Below are 12,689 nucleotides of genomic sequence, written 5' to 3' on the forward strand. Positions count from 1 at the left end.
AGGGGGTCTAGGCCTTGAAGTAGTCCTTTGATAGAAATTTATCAATTATAGCAAGTTTTGATTTAGCCACAGGGCCCCCATGCTGTAGTTACCTTTTCCAAGATGTTACTTTTCATCCGAAGTTTTAATGAATACTCCCCAAATTAAATTTTACACAAATACTTAAATTCGAAACCCAAACAAAGTCTAGATATCAATAATCTTTCTTTGTTGTGAAAACCTATATTAGTTATAGCAACTTTTAATATTAAGCCACGGGACATATACTTTAAAAGATATAAAAGAGGAATAAGTGGAGCCGTGCTACCATGGTACAACCAAACAAGAGAGATCTCAGGTAGGTCTGAGATGTAGGTCTGAGGGTAGGGTATCGTAAACAAATCCTTGCCACTTCTTTATTATTCATAACACCCTTAAGTGTTTAACATAAAGATAGAATATGGAACATAGAATAGTTTTTATTGGATAAAAAAGAAGTATTGAAGGATCGTTTGCTTGGGGCACTTGAACAGGCAACTCGAACGCCGACGGCAGAAACAATCAAGAATTCAGAGGCAGACGTGAAATATACACTGAAATGGATTCTGTCTGATACATTTCAGCTGTTTTCAAACTACAACTTGAAAAGACTCCTAATTTCACGCGAGGACGGAAACGTGTGCGCTAAAAACTAGACTATCCTTGTTCGCTATGTTAGAATAAAGATTCTAAGGCTTTCTACAGTTTTTTGGGAATGTATAAATGAGTGAATTTTATCGAAACTAGTTTAACATTGAGTGCAAAGCATGAAAGCTTTGTTGGGATCACGTTCCCCCTGCAGGGTCGTCGTTGGGGAAGAAAGGCGTTATGCCGCAAAACGCTAGAAATACTCTCAGACTTCATAAGTATAGGAAACTTCCACTCGATTAAAGAGACACATTTGATTAATTCACTTCTATTTGTTTTCTACTTAAAATGTATTCCATCATTTTTTTTTTATTCCATTGCTAAAGGTTCTGGTCCAACAAAAAAACACAGTACTCTCATCATCAACGAGGCGACGTACTCAGGACGCGATGCTATTGAAGGCGGCTCTACTCTTGGTGCTATTAGCTTATTCCAAAACATCGGGCTTCATCATGAGGACATCAATCGAGGACTGTTACAAAATTGTAGAAAGTGCGCTCCAGAAATACCACAAAATCTGTCCTGAAACTGGTGTAAGTTTTATATTGATTTTTGACTGGAGCCTGCCTATGCGTCCTTCTGTCTATTATCTGTCTCTCTGTCTTCTCAACAGAAGTTGCTTTGGTGTGTCAATAGAATTGATTCTTCTTCGGACGACGTGCTGAGGAACTATCGCTTCGTGGTGCTGGCCTACATCCGGATGAATAGCATGACCAAAGTTTGTGAACTAGATCCGAGAATACGATGGCAGCTGAATCGTCTCAGAAATGAAGTCCTGAAACAACCATGTAAGTGATAATCTTGTCCTTTCCCCTCCCTCACGAAAACACGCGTGATCACTCAAGAGGGCTTTCAGGGGCGTCTCTACAGAAAAATACAGGGTGTGGCAGTCGCGTACCCAGGATTGGCTGAGGGGGGGGAGGGGGGCACATCCTGCTCACCCCCCTGCGCACCCCCCTGTGTACGCGCCTGTGTGGTATTCACTGACGGAACAATTTAGTTTAAACCGGCATCCTTAGCCCTGGTGATAGGCCACAAGAGGCATCTAGAAAGGTTTTCTATCCAAATGCACACATAAAATCAACCGTCTTCTTAACTATCAACAAAGGGGTCAACCAGGGTCAGGGGTCGAACTCATCTTGTCGCCTGAGCAGGGAGGGGTCCGTCCCCATCTCGCTCTCTAAAAGCGAGCCTGGCTTTATTCTTTGAAGAAAGAGAGAGGGAAAGAGGTATTTTGCAAAAGGGTGACTTGACAGTAAAATAGGGCATTTTCACATTGTTTCATCCAGTTTTCTCACTGTTTTACGGGTCCTTTATTTCCCTCTTATCAGGGACAACTCAAATGGAACAGAACAAAAAGTTTATCCACTTGGCATTTTTCCCGGGTAAGTATACTGTACTATTCTACTACTGCTTTTTTGCGCACGCTAAAGACAGATCGTAAACTGTTAGTTGCTATGTGTTACTTGCATAGACATGTAGCCTCCTCCTACCAAGGCCTGACGAGCTTACCTACGCGCCTGATGACGTACTCATCGCTCCAATACCTCCCCCCTAGGGGATCTCCCCTACCCCTACCCCTACCAAGGCTACATGCCTGACGAGCTTACCTACGCGCCTGATTACGTACTCATCGTTCCAATACCTTCCCCCTTAGGGGATCCGGCAAGTCCATCAGCTGAGGCATCCCACAAAGAATGCATGGACGAGTTTTCAAAGCTCCTTAAACATTACAGCGCTTGCAACGTGTATAGAGAACTCATCCAGTGTTTCAAGAGCAAGGCCCTATCTGCGCATGACCACCTAACAGAGGCGTTTTATAACGTCACCGTTATGCCAGCCTTCAGTCTTTTCTTGATTTGCAATCAACCATTATCATCCCCTGTCATTCATATCCCTTTAATAAATGGCAATCATCTATCACCAAACACTGTCCTTTTAAGAACTGGTTAGATTTTGTAGCATACTTGTCCTTCAAATATCCCGCCTGTTCAGTTATACTTGTTATCAGCACAAAAGCGCTAAATAGCTAATGAAAGTTCGAAAATGTAAACGAGCCAACAAAAACTTACAAATAAAATTTCCATTGGGCCTTTGAGACTTGTTGTGTTATTATTGTTATTGTATGAGATACATCCATAGAAATGATATGGGGTCTAAACTAGCAAATTATTGGGCTTTAAAATATAAATTTGCAAAACAATAAAGATAAGATTACAGACACGGTCCTGAAAAAGTAGGGGGTGGGATCCCGTTACCTGCCCTTATTCTCGCAAAAAAGGTTTGAGGTTTGATGCTATTAAAAAGCTCTTAAAATTCGAAAAAGAAATTTACATTAAAAATCAGGCCCGTACCCAGGACTTTTCTTGGGAAGGGGGGGGGGGGGGGGTGTGAAACCGAAAAAGTGGATCTTATTTATCAAGGGGGGGGAGGGAGGGAATAAGTTCTCTAATATAAATCTGACCATCCCCGAAAGAACAGTATCACAGTATCTCCATGGGACATTAATTGTCGGATTTAGCTACTTACCAGAGTGATCTAGCTTATGCTGTATAGTTTTGTCTACAAATATTATGTCCATTAGGAACATAAAGTGTACCTTCGGCTGTTGTGGGGTGGGTACGGGCGTGAACAACGTTCACGAGATTTGAAAAATCCCGTTCCCGTTGAAGCACGTTGATTCCCGTTCCCGGTAGACAAATCCCGTTCCCGGTAGACAAATCCCGTTCCCGGTAGACAAATCCCGTTCCCGGTAGACAAATCCCGTTCCCGGTAGACAAATCCCGTTCCCGGTAGACAAATCCCGTTCCCGGTAGACAAATCCCGTTCCTGGTAACCCATCCCAATCCCGGTTCCCGTTTTAACCCTTAAGGACCCTCTACAGATATAACATGCATACTAAGTACTTATTAACCCAGCGCGAGGGCTGTACGGAGAAATATCAGAACGAGGTCTTGGATGTCCGTGCTCAAATGACCAAGGTCTGATATTTCTCCGTACAGCCCGAGAAAGCGAGGTCAATAAAAGTTTTATTATATGGCTTTTAAAAATTAAAATGACGAACGAACAAATTAACTTACGCTTTCGTGCGAATATCGATAAATTTATCGATCGATTTAAAAAAGGCGGGAAATGAAACACTCGCGCACGGTCAACTAAAAAATGTGGAGTGACATACAAACATACCCAATAGACCTTCGGAGTTAAAGGTTTTTTTTGTAGCCCTCCAGACGTAAAACGAGTAATTATCCTTGGGCGCAAATGAATCTCAGAGTCAGTCCCCAGTCAATAATCCCAGTAACTGACATTGAGGGGGACTGGGGACTTTCAGAGAAACGAGTGGGAGGTGCGGATCGCCCCTGCGGGCCTCCCAGCCCCGTCTTAGGCTTGGGAGGCGCGAATCCCCCCTCCGACCCCCCAGCCCCCATTCCAGGCTGGGACTTTCAGTGACACGTTTCGCGTAGATTATTAACCGGCAATTATTAATCTACGTCGGGACCACTTCGCGTAGACGGGTAAATCTACGCAAAACACACTCCGCGTAGATGGGTAATTAGCGATGGTTAATCTATGTCGGGAACGCCAGCGCCTTGTGCCAGCGCCTTGTCCTGAGGGCCGTGAAAACGAGGAACGTGGATTGGGCCGCCAACCTACGGAGCGCGGAGCAACCGTTTTTCGGCCGTAAATTCAAAGCTGCTGGCGTGGCGTTTAAACCTGAGTTTTACTCGAACACCTCGCTCCCGAACTCCTCGCGAATTTCTCGCAGCCTCTTTTTCATCTTTTCGCGTGTCTCCAGGGAGGGCCCTTTCCTGCTTTTTTATCACCCGGTGCGAGGCCGTGTCGAGCTCTGATAGCGGCCTTGAGCGCGTAGTATCTCTCTTGTTCCTGAAGTATTAGCCGAAACTCTTCGTCTGAGATATGCCCGTCCTGCAGAGCCTTAGAGACCAGCTCGCTGATCGAGTTTTTCTTACTCTCCGCTAAAACCATCGTGTCTTCGTGTTTAGCCACCCTGCTCGTAAGACCCCTAGAGACTATCCCCGCGCCCGCGCCCACGACACCGACCAGCTCAGCGACCCCTGCCAGCGGACCGCCGATCAGAACCCCTTATCCCACTCAAAGAGACCCCCACCCTGGCGCTGGAAAGCGCCCCTGCAGCGATGCCGGATGCCACAGACACAGCATGGGTAACGGCAAAGGCGCGCTTATACTTCTTCCGCACCTGTCGATGATGCGTTATCTCGTTGTCTAGAACCGCCTGAGTGTCATATTTTCTGGAGTCGGAAGCTTTGCACGTCGCCGCCGATGCTTGCCGGAGCGGTAGGCGTCATGTGCGTACCCTTCGGGGGGCAGACGCTGGGAAGCGAGGGGTATATGGCCCCGCTGCTAACGTCGCTGTTTGCAATGCTTGTTATTTCGGACCTAGGTTAGCTCTAATACGAGGCGAACAGGCTTGCCCTTAAACTCCACCCGTCTACCGCGGTCATCCCTGATCCATATTTGGATACTCGAGACAAACTCAAAGGAAGATGCTGCGACACAAACGGGGATGCCGGGCCCATAGACGACTTTCTCGTGCGGCCTCCCGCGGGTTTCTAGGCAAGCGAGAACGTTTGAGGGCTCGTCTAAGGCGAGGCATTGCGTGCGGTCTACGATATCGCAGAAGATGTAGAGGGCCCCTATTTTCGGCAAAGTCACCTTAAGTGGGGGCCCCCCAAGAGTGCGAGGCCCCGCTCCCCCAACTGATTGTCTTCAGCCTCTAGGCCAAATAGTGCGCAAAGCTTGGCATTCAGCAACGCAACGCCATTGGACATGAGCGCGATCTTCCCGGTGAGGGGGTCCTGCTTCGCGGTCAGAATCTTGCTTTCAGCGCGGTTGATCGTTTCCACGATGGACTCGGCCGTGTGGTGCCCGGCTGGCAGAGTAGCGATGGGCGGGAGGGAGGCTATGGTCGTTATCTGATGCTACCGCTCGAGATTATACCAGCTGTTAAACAGCGAGCACTGCCGGAGCGCCACGAAGCGTGGGCGCCTTATCGGCTGCCCGAAGAAGAGCGTCAGTTCGCCTCCGGTGAACACAGCATGTAGGACCACCATTGTGTTGAACATAGCCCGCCTTCGTGTTTAATAGGGCTGAGCATGGATTGGGAAGGCTGGCGGATGCTGAACGAGAAGGCGATTTCCCGAAGGGAGGAGGAGGAGACGAAGAAGGCGGCAGTTGCGGCGGGAGCCTCTATAGCCGAACATATCAAACACGCTATAGCCGAACAAGTCAAACGCGCAAAGACTGGTTTCCCTAGGTCTCTGACCCTCGCGCAAAAGCTGCTCTACGCCGTGCCTGCCACCCCCGTGGAGAGCACGGCCTCAGACATCACCCCACTACTCACGCAGCTAGAGATACACGTGGCTGAGGACAAATCATTCACGACTAGGGTCCGAGACATAATCGAAGAGACAGTAGTCACGCACAAGTCCGCCAAGGAGTCTCGCCGGCGGCTATCGGAGCCTTCCTATGGGTACTGGCCACAGCAACTCAACTTTGCGGTCTGGTGCGCAACCGCCGGATGCGGGGTGTCCCTTACCAACCCCGCTTTCGCCACGCTTCCCTCTGTCATCAGGGGATTTCTAAGGTTTCACGTCTACTTTACCACCCGGAGGATACTCTACGAGCTCGGCGCTCCCCTGCCTGGCGACAGCCGGTTCACTCAAAAAGGTAACCCCTACAAGAAGGCCGCTTTCGAGCGTCTATGTATAGAGTTCGGTTTGCCGCGTAAGCCGGACTTCCGATAAAAAGACGGGCGGAACCACGGGCTAGGCGATGTGTTTGTGTTCTACCCAGGGGAGGGGTATCGCAACGTGCACGTGATCCGTGGCTACGACACGGCGGCGGACGAGTACCCGAGCCACATCAATCTGTTTAGCGACGAAGGTGGGACGTACAATAGTGGGAAGCAGGTGGGTTACATACGCAACGACGACCACGGGGGCGTGCAATATAACTGGTTTGCGCCTCCCAAAGGTGAGGGGCTGACAAAAGCAGGGCTAGGAAGACTCGATCGCTCGGTCGAGGCGTTAGTCTACACAGTGCTTGGCGCGCAGGTAAACGTCCGTTCCTCTATCGCGGGGGCCGGCGGGCCGGCCATGGAGGCGCAGGCGGAGTTCACGATGCTGCTTGAAGACGCGATCATAGAACAAGACATCGCTCAAAGCGTGCAAAGGTACCAGTTAGCCGTGCAGGCCAAGGTGAGACTGAGTCTTGCGGTCGCACCAAGAGTGTGGCTGATGCCGAGCGAAGCGCGCGCGCCACGTGGGTATTAGCGTGTGGGTGATCACGCAGCAGCTCACCAGCATCACGAAGCCGTTCCGTGAGAACATCGCGGCCTTGGTCTTCTATACCCCGAGCAATGCGGACATGAAAGCTATCCTGCAAGACTACGGCGCGGAGCTCTCAGAAGAAAAGATGAAAGAGTACATGAGGGCCCTCAAGACGAAAAAGTTCTCGAAGTTAGAGTTTTGCTTGCGTCACCCTTATACAATCGCCCTAGTTGAACGGTGAGCGCAGTAAACCAACGCCCACGTATGCCCTAGGGCATAACGCATTGATCACACGTGTTGCACCTTAGCCACGGCAGGGGGTGCATGATGAGCGACGAATACTTTGAGAGTCTCCCGGCCGTCGAGTCGTTGGACTGCTCGACGCATCCTGCCGGAACGGCAACCGGAGGTGAGCAAACTGAGGTAGCAGACGCGAGGGAGAAACTCGCGATTCTCGTAGCCTCGGGGAAGTCGAAAGAAATGGTAGGCAAGGCCCTGACTCACGACGACGTCAAACGCATGAGCGCCGAGGAGGTGAGGAAGTACGAGAAGCGATACGAGACCGCGCTAGCCAGCCGGACTACAGACACCCTGGCAGACAGCTTTCTGAAGGTTACGACCAAGCTAGTAGGCATGGCGCTGCCGAAAGACAGTGTGGTCGATCTTCACAATGACCTAGTGTCCGACTACATCATCAACAACGAGCTCCGCACATTGTGCGGACGCCTGTCTATACGCTGCGGTCGTTTGATGGCTTTAGCCGTCGGGGCGTTACACGTAGCACGTCATGTGAACACCGCCGGAACGGCAAGCGCTGACGCGCGGTGTCAACACGAGGTAGCAGTCGCGGACTCACCAGTGGTTTGCCCGCAAACGCACAGTGGCGAGTCCGCGACTGCTACCTCGTGTTGACACCGCGGACATCTCGCGGAACCTGACAAACAGGCTGCTCAAGCTGCTCAGGTACCGACGACGTGACTCCGCCCGCAAGGCCGCCGCTGGCGGCCGCACAGCAGACCAAGGATCGACCGCTTGCGGTTCCGGCGACAGCGCTTCGCGCTCCCGGACAGTGCAAATCTGGACTGTTAGCAATGGAGTAAGCAGACATTTAAACACAAGGGCCCCACCCACATCCGCACGTCCGTGCATCGCAATGTCGACGACGCAGCAAAGCAAGATTACAAAGACCATCACCGACGCCGCAGTCATAACCGGCCTCGTCGCCGGTATCGGCTGGGTTGGGCGCAAGGTCTTGCGCGAAGACTTCACCAAGGACCCCTCCGCGAACGCCATGAACTACGCAAAAATGACTGCCGCCGTTGCAGGTGCTGTCGCTTTGAAGGGTTACCTCCAGGACCAGAAGATCCTGCCCATGTATTAGTGTACTGTGGCACACTACTACATGTGTAGGCCATGTATTAGACTCGTGTTCACGTACACACAGCACATGAAGTGTGCGTACGTGAAGCGTAAACACACTACTCGATGGCCTCTATCGCGATTTTGGTTGGCGGTGCCGTCCTAAACGCGACTGCATTCGTTGGCGGCAACTACCTCGCAAAGTTCCTGTCGAACGATGAGAGCCCTGCCTTGGCTGAGAAGGAGAGGCACGACAAGGCCCTAGAGAAATACCAACAAGACTATGGACGCTACCAACAGCGGCGACAAAAAATCCTCGATTGGCAAGCTCAAAGTCGCGAGAGAGGGTCCCTCGCAAAGCAAAACTTCACCGACACTGACTACGCGCTCAAACCCTACAACCAGACCCGGTCAAAACAATCCCTGGAGTCGATGCGGGCTCCTGAGCTGTCCGACTACTACATCCCCAGCAAAACGCAGAAAAACCCCGAGTTGGCGTACATTGGCGTCGGCGCTCTCGCCATCGGCTACACAGCTAGCTGCTTGCTGTGATGTAGCTGCCGTTCCGGCGATGCATCTAGGTGGCCTTTTTCCATGCTGCGCGTATACGGATACGTATAAGATGATTGCAGATGATTGCAGACCGGCCTCAAAAAGACCACCTCGGCACTGCTCGAGCAGACGGCAACCGCCTGTTGGAGACTGATACACCTGTTGCAATGCATCGCGATACATTATTGCCGACACGTAATGGCGGCGAAGCGCATGTCCGACGAAGAACTCGATGCGTTCCTTCGTCCTATATACTACGCCAAAGGCGGCTTCCAGGGAGTGACCGCTCTGCATGCCAAACTTCCCAAGGGCTCAGCCTCCATAGATCGAGTGCGCAAGTGGGTAAGCTCGCAGCCCGTCGGGGGCTACACACAGACACCCCCTCCACCGACTACCTACGCCCACTTCTCGGAGCAGATACCAAACCGTATCCACCAGTCGGACCTGCTATTCTTGCCAACCGACCGCGGGTACAAGTATGCCCTGACTGTCGTTGACGTTGCTTCACGATATAAAGCCGCCCTCATACAGAGGACTAAGAGCGTGGCCGTCGTCTCCCGCGAACTCGCTGACATCTATGCAGAGGGACCTCTCACATGGCCTAACGTCCTCATGGTTGATGACGGCACGGAGTTCAAGGGTGCTACCACAAAGCTCCTAACGGACCACGGGGTGGAGGTCCGATGGGCTGAGCCAGGGCACCACAGGAGCCAAGCTTTCGCCGAGTCTTTCCATCGCTGGCTGGCACGTGCGCATTACTCGAAGGAGCTTGCATCCGGCGAGACGAACCGCGAGTGGGTTACTGCTTTGCCAATCGTCATCTCGGACATAAACGCAACGAAGACTCGCATGACTGGCTTTGCGCCTAAAGACGCCATAAAGCTGAGGCGCGTGTCTCTCAAAGCCGAAAAGACCCCCTTAGAGGTCCCCTTTGAGGTAGGAACGCACATCGCCGTAAACGAGAAAGACCTTCAGGACAAGGGCCGACGGCGAGCGACGGACCCGTGGTGGACAAGCAAGGCGTATCCAATACTAAAGAGGGTCATGGAGCCCGGACAGCCAGTGTTGTATTACACGGCGTACTCTAAGCACGGCTTCACACGTTCGCAGTTGCGTAGCGCGACGCTACGACGCGCGACGCTAGCGCGATCAGCGCTTGTGCCTTCTATTGCAGCTAAGGCACGTGAGTCTGACATTCCACTTGTAGTGACCCTGACTGTCGTCCAGCCGGTCGATACTGAAGCATTGGGGATTACTCTTGGTGTACCAAGAGTACCAGATCAATGGCGTCCGAGGCGCCGCCAAAGACGATGTCCTCGCATCCTAGGTACGCCGCACGCATGTCGATGTGCGCATGAGGCTGCGCCCCTAAGTTTTCCTTGCTATTCCACACTTTGGACTCAACCTGCGCCGCTCGCCAGACGTCCCTGTATTTAAGAGGCGTTGGCCTGATGTTCTCTCTTTGGGTCCACTTCTTGAAGCGATACTCTATTGCACCGCCCATCGAGTGCGTAGCTTCGGTGTACTCTTGGTAGGCTGGGTGGTCATCAGGGAGCCTTGAGGATCGTATCCAGTCTCGTCTGTAAACGCCCTGTCGATAGCCGCTCCGTCCTGTCCCGATCGGTACAGTTTGCCTTCGTGCGTGACTATAACACGCCCACACAGCCAGATCCTCGTGCTTCTGGGGATCACCTTGTTTATAAAGCGAATGAGAACCTCTCGCACTTTTGCCTCGCGCGTTTTTGTGGCGACACTGGTAGCACGAGGCGCTGCCTTCTCCTGACATAACGAACGAAGCTCCCTTTCAGCCTCGAAGTCTAGGCCGTGGACGCTCGCGATCGCAGGTGGCTCAGTCGGAAGCTCCGCCCAGGCGTGGTTGTTGTGGCAAGGGATAGTGGTCCTCGTCTTAGTCTTGTACTTCCCCAAGTCCCACAGGACGTTACCAAGGGCGTCCACGGCTACTAGCTTTACCTCGAGCTTCTTTTCCATCCCAAAGAGGTCTTCTTTTGTGCATCCCGTAGTGGCCAGCTTCTTGTCAAATCGCTCGAGGATCTTGCCTCGTGTCTTGGTTAGACCAAGGGAGCGCGAGGTGCCGCGATTCCTCAAGAAGTCGGCAACATAGCTCACAACACAGTTAGCGAAGGCGTCACTCCCCTTAAACATTGGCCCAGGCTCAACATTTTGCTCAGGTAGAGGGCGAAGCTCGTATCTCACGTAGACGAGGTACTCTCGTCCTTTCTTCCAAATACCCGCATCGATGCCTTCCAGGGCACCGACTGCGATTTGGCCCCCTCTTTTGACTAACGACCCACCGATCTTGTGCTCCGAGCGCCCTTCCTCCTCTGTGTTTGGCGCCAATGGCTCTGCGGGGGCCGTACCAACGACCGTAAAGAGTCTGTAACGCCGGTCGGGGTCCACCATCTCAAGCACCGGTGGCAACACTGCGTTTGCCCGCAGAGACTTCCGCTCGTGCGAGACCCACCACACCGAGCCATCGTCATTAATGTCAGGCCTCCGCATAACCGGCTTTAGAGCAATGACACCTGCTTCACCAACATCTCGTATCTCCTGGTAAACACAGGCGCTTATGTCTCGGCCCGAAGAGTGGCATCCACGCTTGGGAACCGAAGATGGGCGCTTCCGACGAAGAGAGAATAGTACTTCTCGGGGTGTAAGCTCTCTGGGCCCTTTTGCCGCCGTCCCGACATCAAAGGGTCGAACTCGCGCCGGACTTCCTCTGTCCACACTTTCGCCGGTACGAGCGGCTTAAGCAGCTTGTGTTTGACATCGTCGGGGATGTCCTCGTCCAGGATGTTCTGGACCAGCCCTGCTAGTACGGCGGGCGCCTTTTTGTCACGCATGCTATTGAGAACCTCCTCTATGTAAGCGTCCATGTTTGGGCACACCTTGTGCCACCCAGTCTCTAACTGCCCGCATCACAACCGGCGGGACGAGTGTTTGGGTATACCTTGTGCCACCCAGTCTCTAATCGCCCGTATCGCGGGCCGCGGTGTCAGACAGGACGAGTGTTTGGGTACGCCTTGTGCCACCCAGTCTCTAATTACCCGTACCGCGGGCTGCGATGTCAGACAGGACGAGTGCAAACCATCCCCGAGCGCGCCTCTCGACGCCGCGCATCCTCTGCCCTTCACGGTTCGCTCCGCAGGGGCGGCACAACAGCGTCTCCGACTGCGTCCCTATGCCGCAGATCCTGCACGGCACGGGGAGGGGGCTGCCCTTACGGAGCCTTGGGAGGTGCACCTTGCAGTAGGTGTCCATGCACCTCTGGTCGCACGTGTCTGCGTGGCCGACCTTTAGCCACCCGCAATAATCTTTTCCGCACTTCATCCTTCGAACGCTCGGTATACCACAGGACAGACGGAGGTCTAATTGCAAGTCCTTGGGGGTTCGAACTGCATCATTGGAAAAGCATAGCCATGATACTTCATAACAGCTTTATCCATTAGAGTGCGAGTCAGAAAGCTCTTAAAAACGTAGTTCATGAAGTACCAAGCTCAATTATCCAAGATGGCGGCTCGACTCAAACACGGAATTAGACCTAAAGTGCTTGGCTGGAAACTTTCAGTAACAACCGAGGGGAAAGAGGAGGACGCCTTCGTAGATGGAGTTTTAAAGAGTTCGACCGCCTCTCTGAAACTGTATTTCGGAAACAGGAGGCTTCTGTGGCAAACAAGGACTGCCATAAGATCGTAGACCTGTGGCCGGTGATCGAGCGTTCGATAAAAAGAACACACGACGGTATTCATCGCCGTATTCGTTCGAATCCCTCAATGGCATCGC

General features: G+C 52.2%; 1 protein-coding gene across 1 annotated transcript; it reads left to right on the forward strand.

The window, feature by feature from the left end:
* Positions 1 to 254: 254 nt before the first annotated feature.
* On the forward strand, positions 255 to 2,764 carry LOC116611543. Its single transcript, XM_048721128.1, has 5 exons — positions 255 to 337; positions 993 to 1,199; positions 1,280 to 1,454; positions 1,998 to 2,051; positions 2,324 to 2,764. The coding sequence occupies exons 2-5, from the start codon at positions 1,056 to 1,058 to the stop codon at positions 2,617 to 2,619; spliced, it is 669 nt and encodes a 222-aa protein (XP_048577085.1). The 5' UTR covers positions 255 to 337; positions 993 to 1,055; the 3' UTR covers positions 2,620 to 2,764.
* The last annotated feature ends 9,925 nt before the right edge of the window (positions 2,765 to 12,689 follow it).

The sequence above is a fragment of the Nematostella vectensis genome, chromosome 13, assembly GCF_932526225.1.
Source record: "Nematostella vectensis chromosome 13, jaNemVect1.1, whole genome shotgun sequence".
NCBI lineage: Eukaryota > Metazoa > Cnidaria > Anthozoa > Actiniaria > Edwardsiidae > Nematostella > Nematostella vectensis.

Bases quoted from the DNA above. Each gene is read 5' to 3' on its own strand.
- LOC116611543 (XM_048721128.1), top strand. From the start codon at position 1,056: ATGCTATTGAAGGCGGCTCTACTCTTGGTGCTATTAGCTTATTCCAAA. The intron at 1,200-1,279 runs GTAAGTTTTATA...TCTTCTCAACAG, and splicing joins AAATCTGTCCTGAAACTGGT to AAGTTGCTTTGGTGTGTCAA. The intron at 1,455-1,997 runs GTAAGTGATAAT...CCCTCTTATCAG, and splicing joins TGAAGTCCTGAAACAACCAT to GGACAACTCAAATGGAACAG.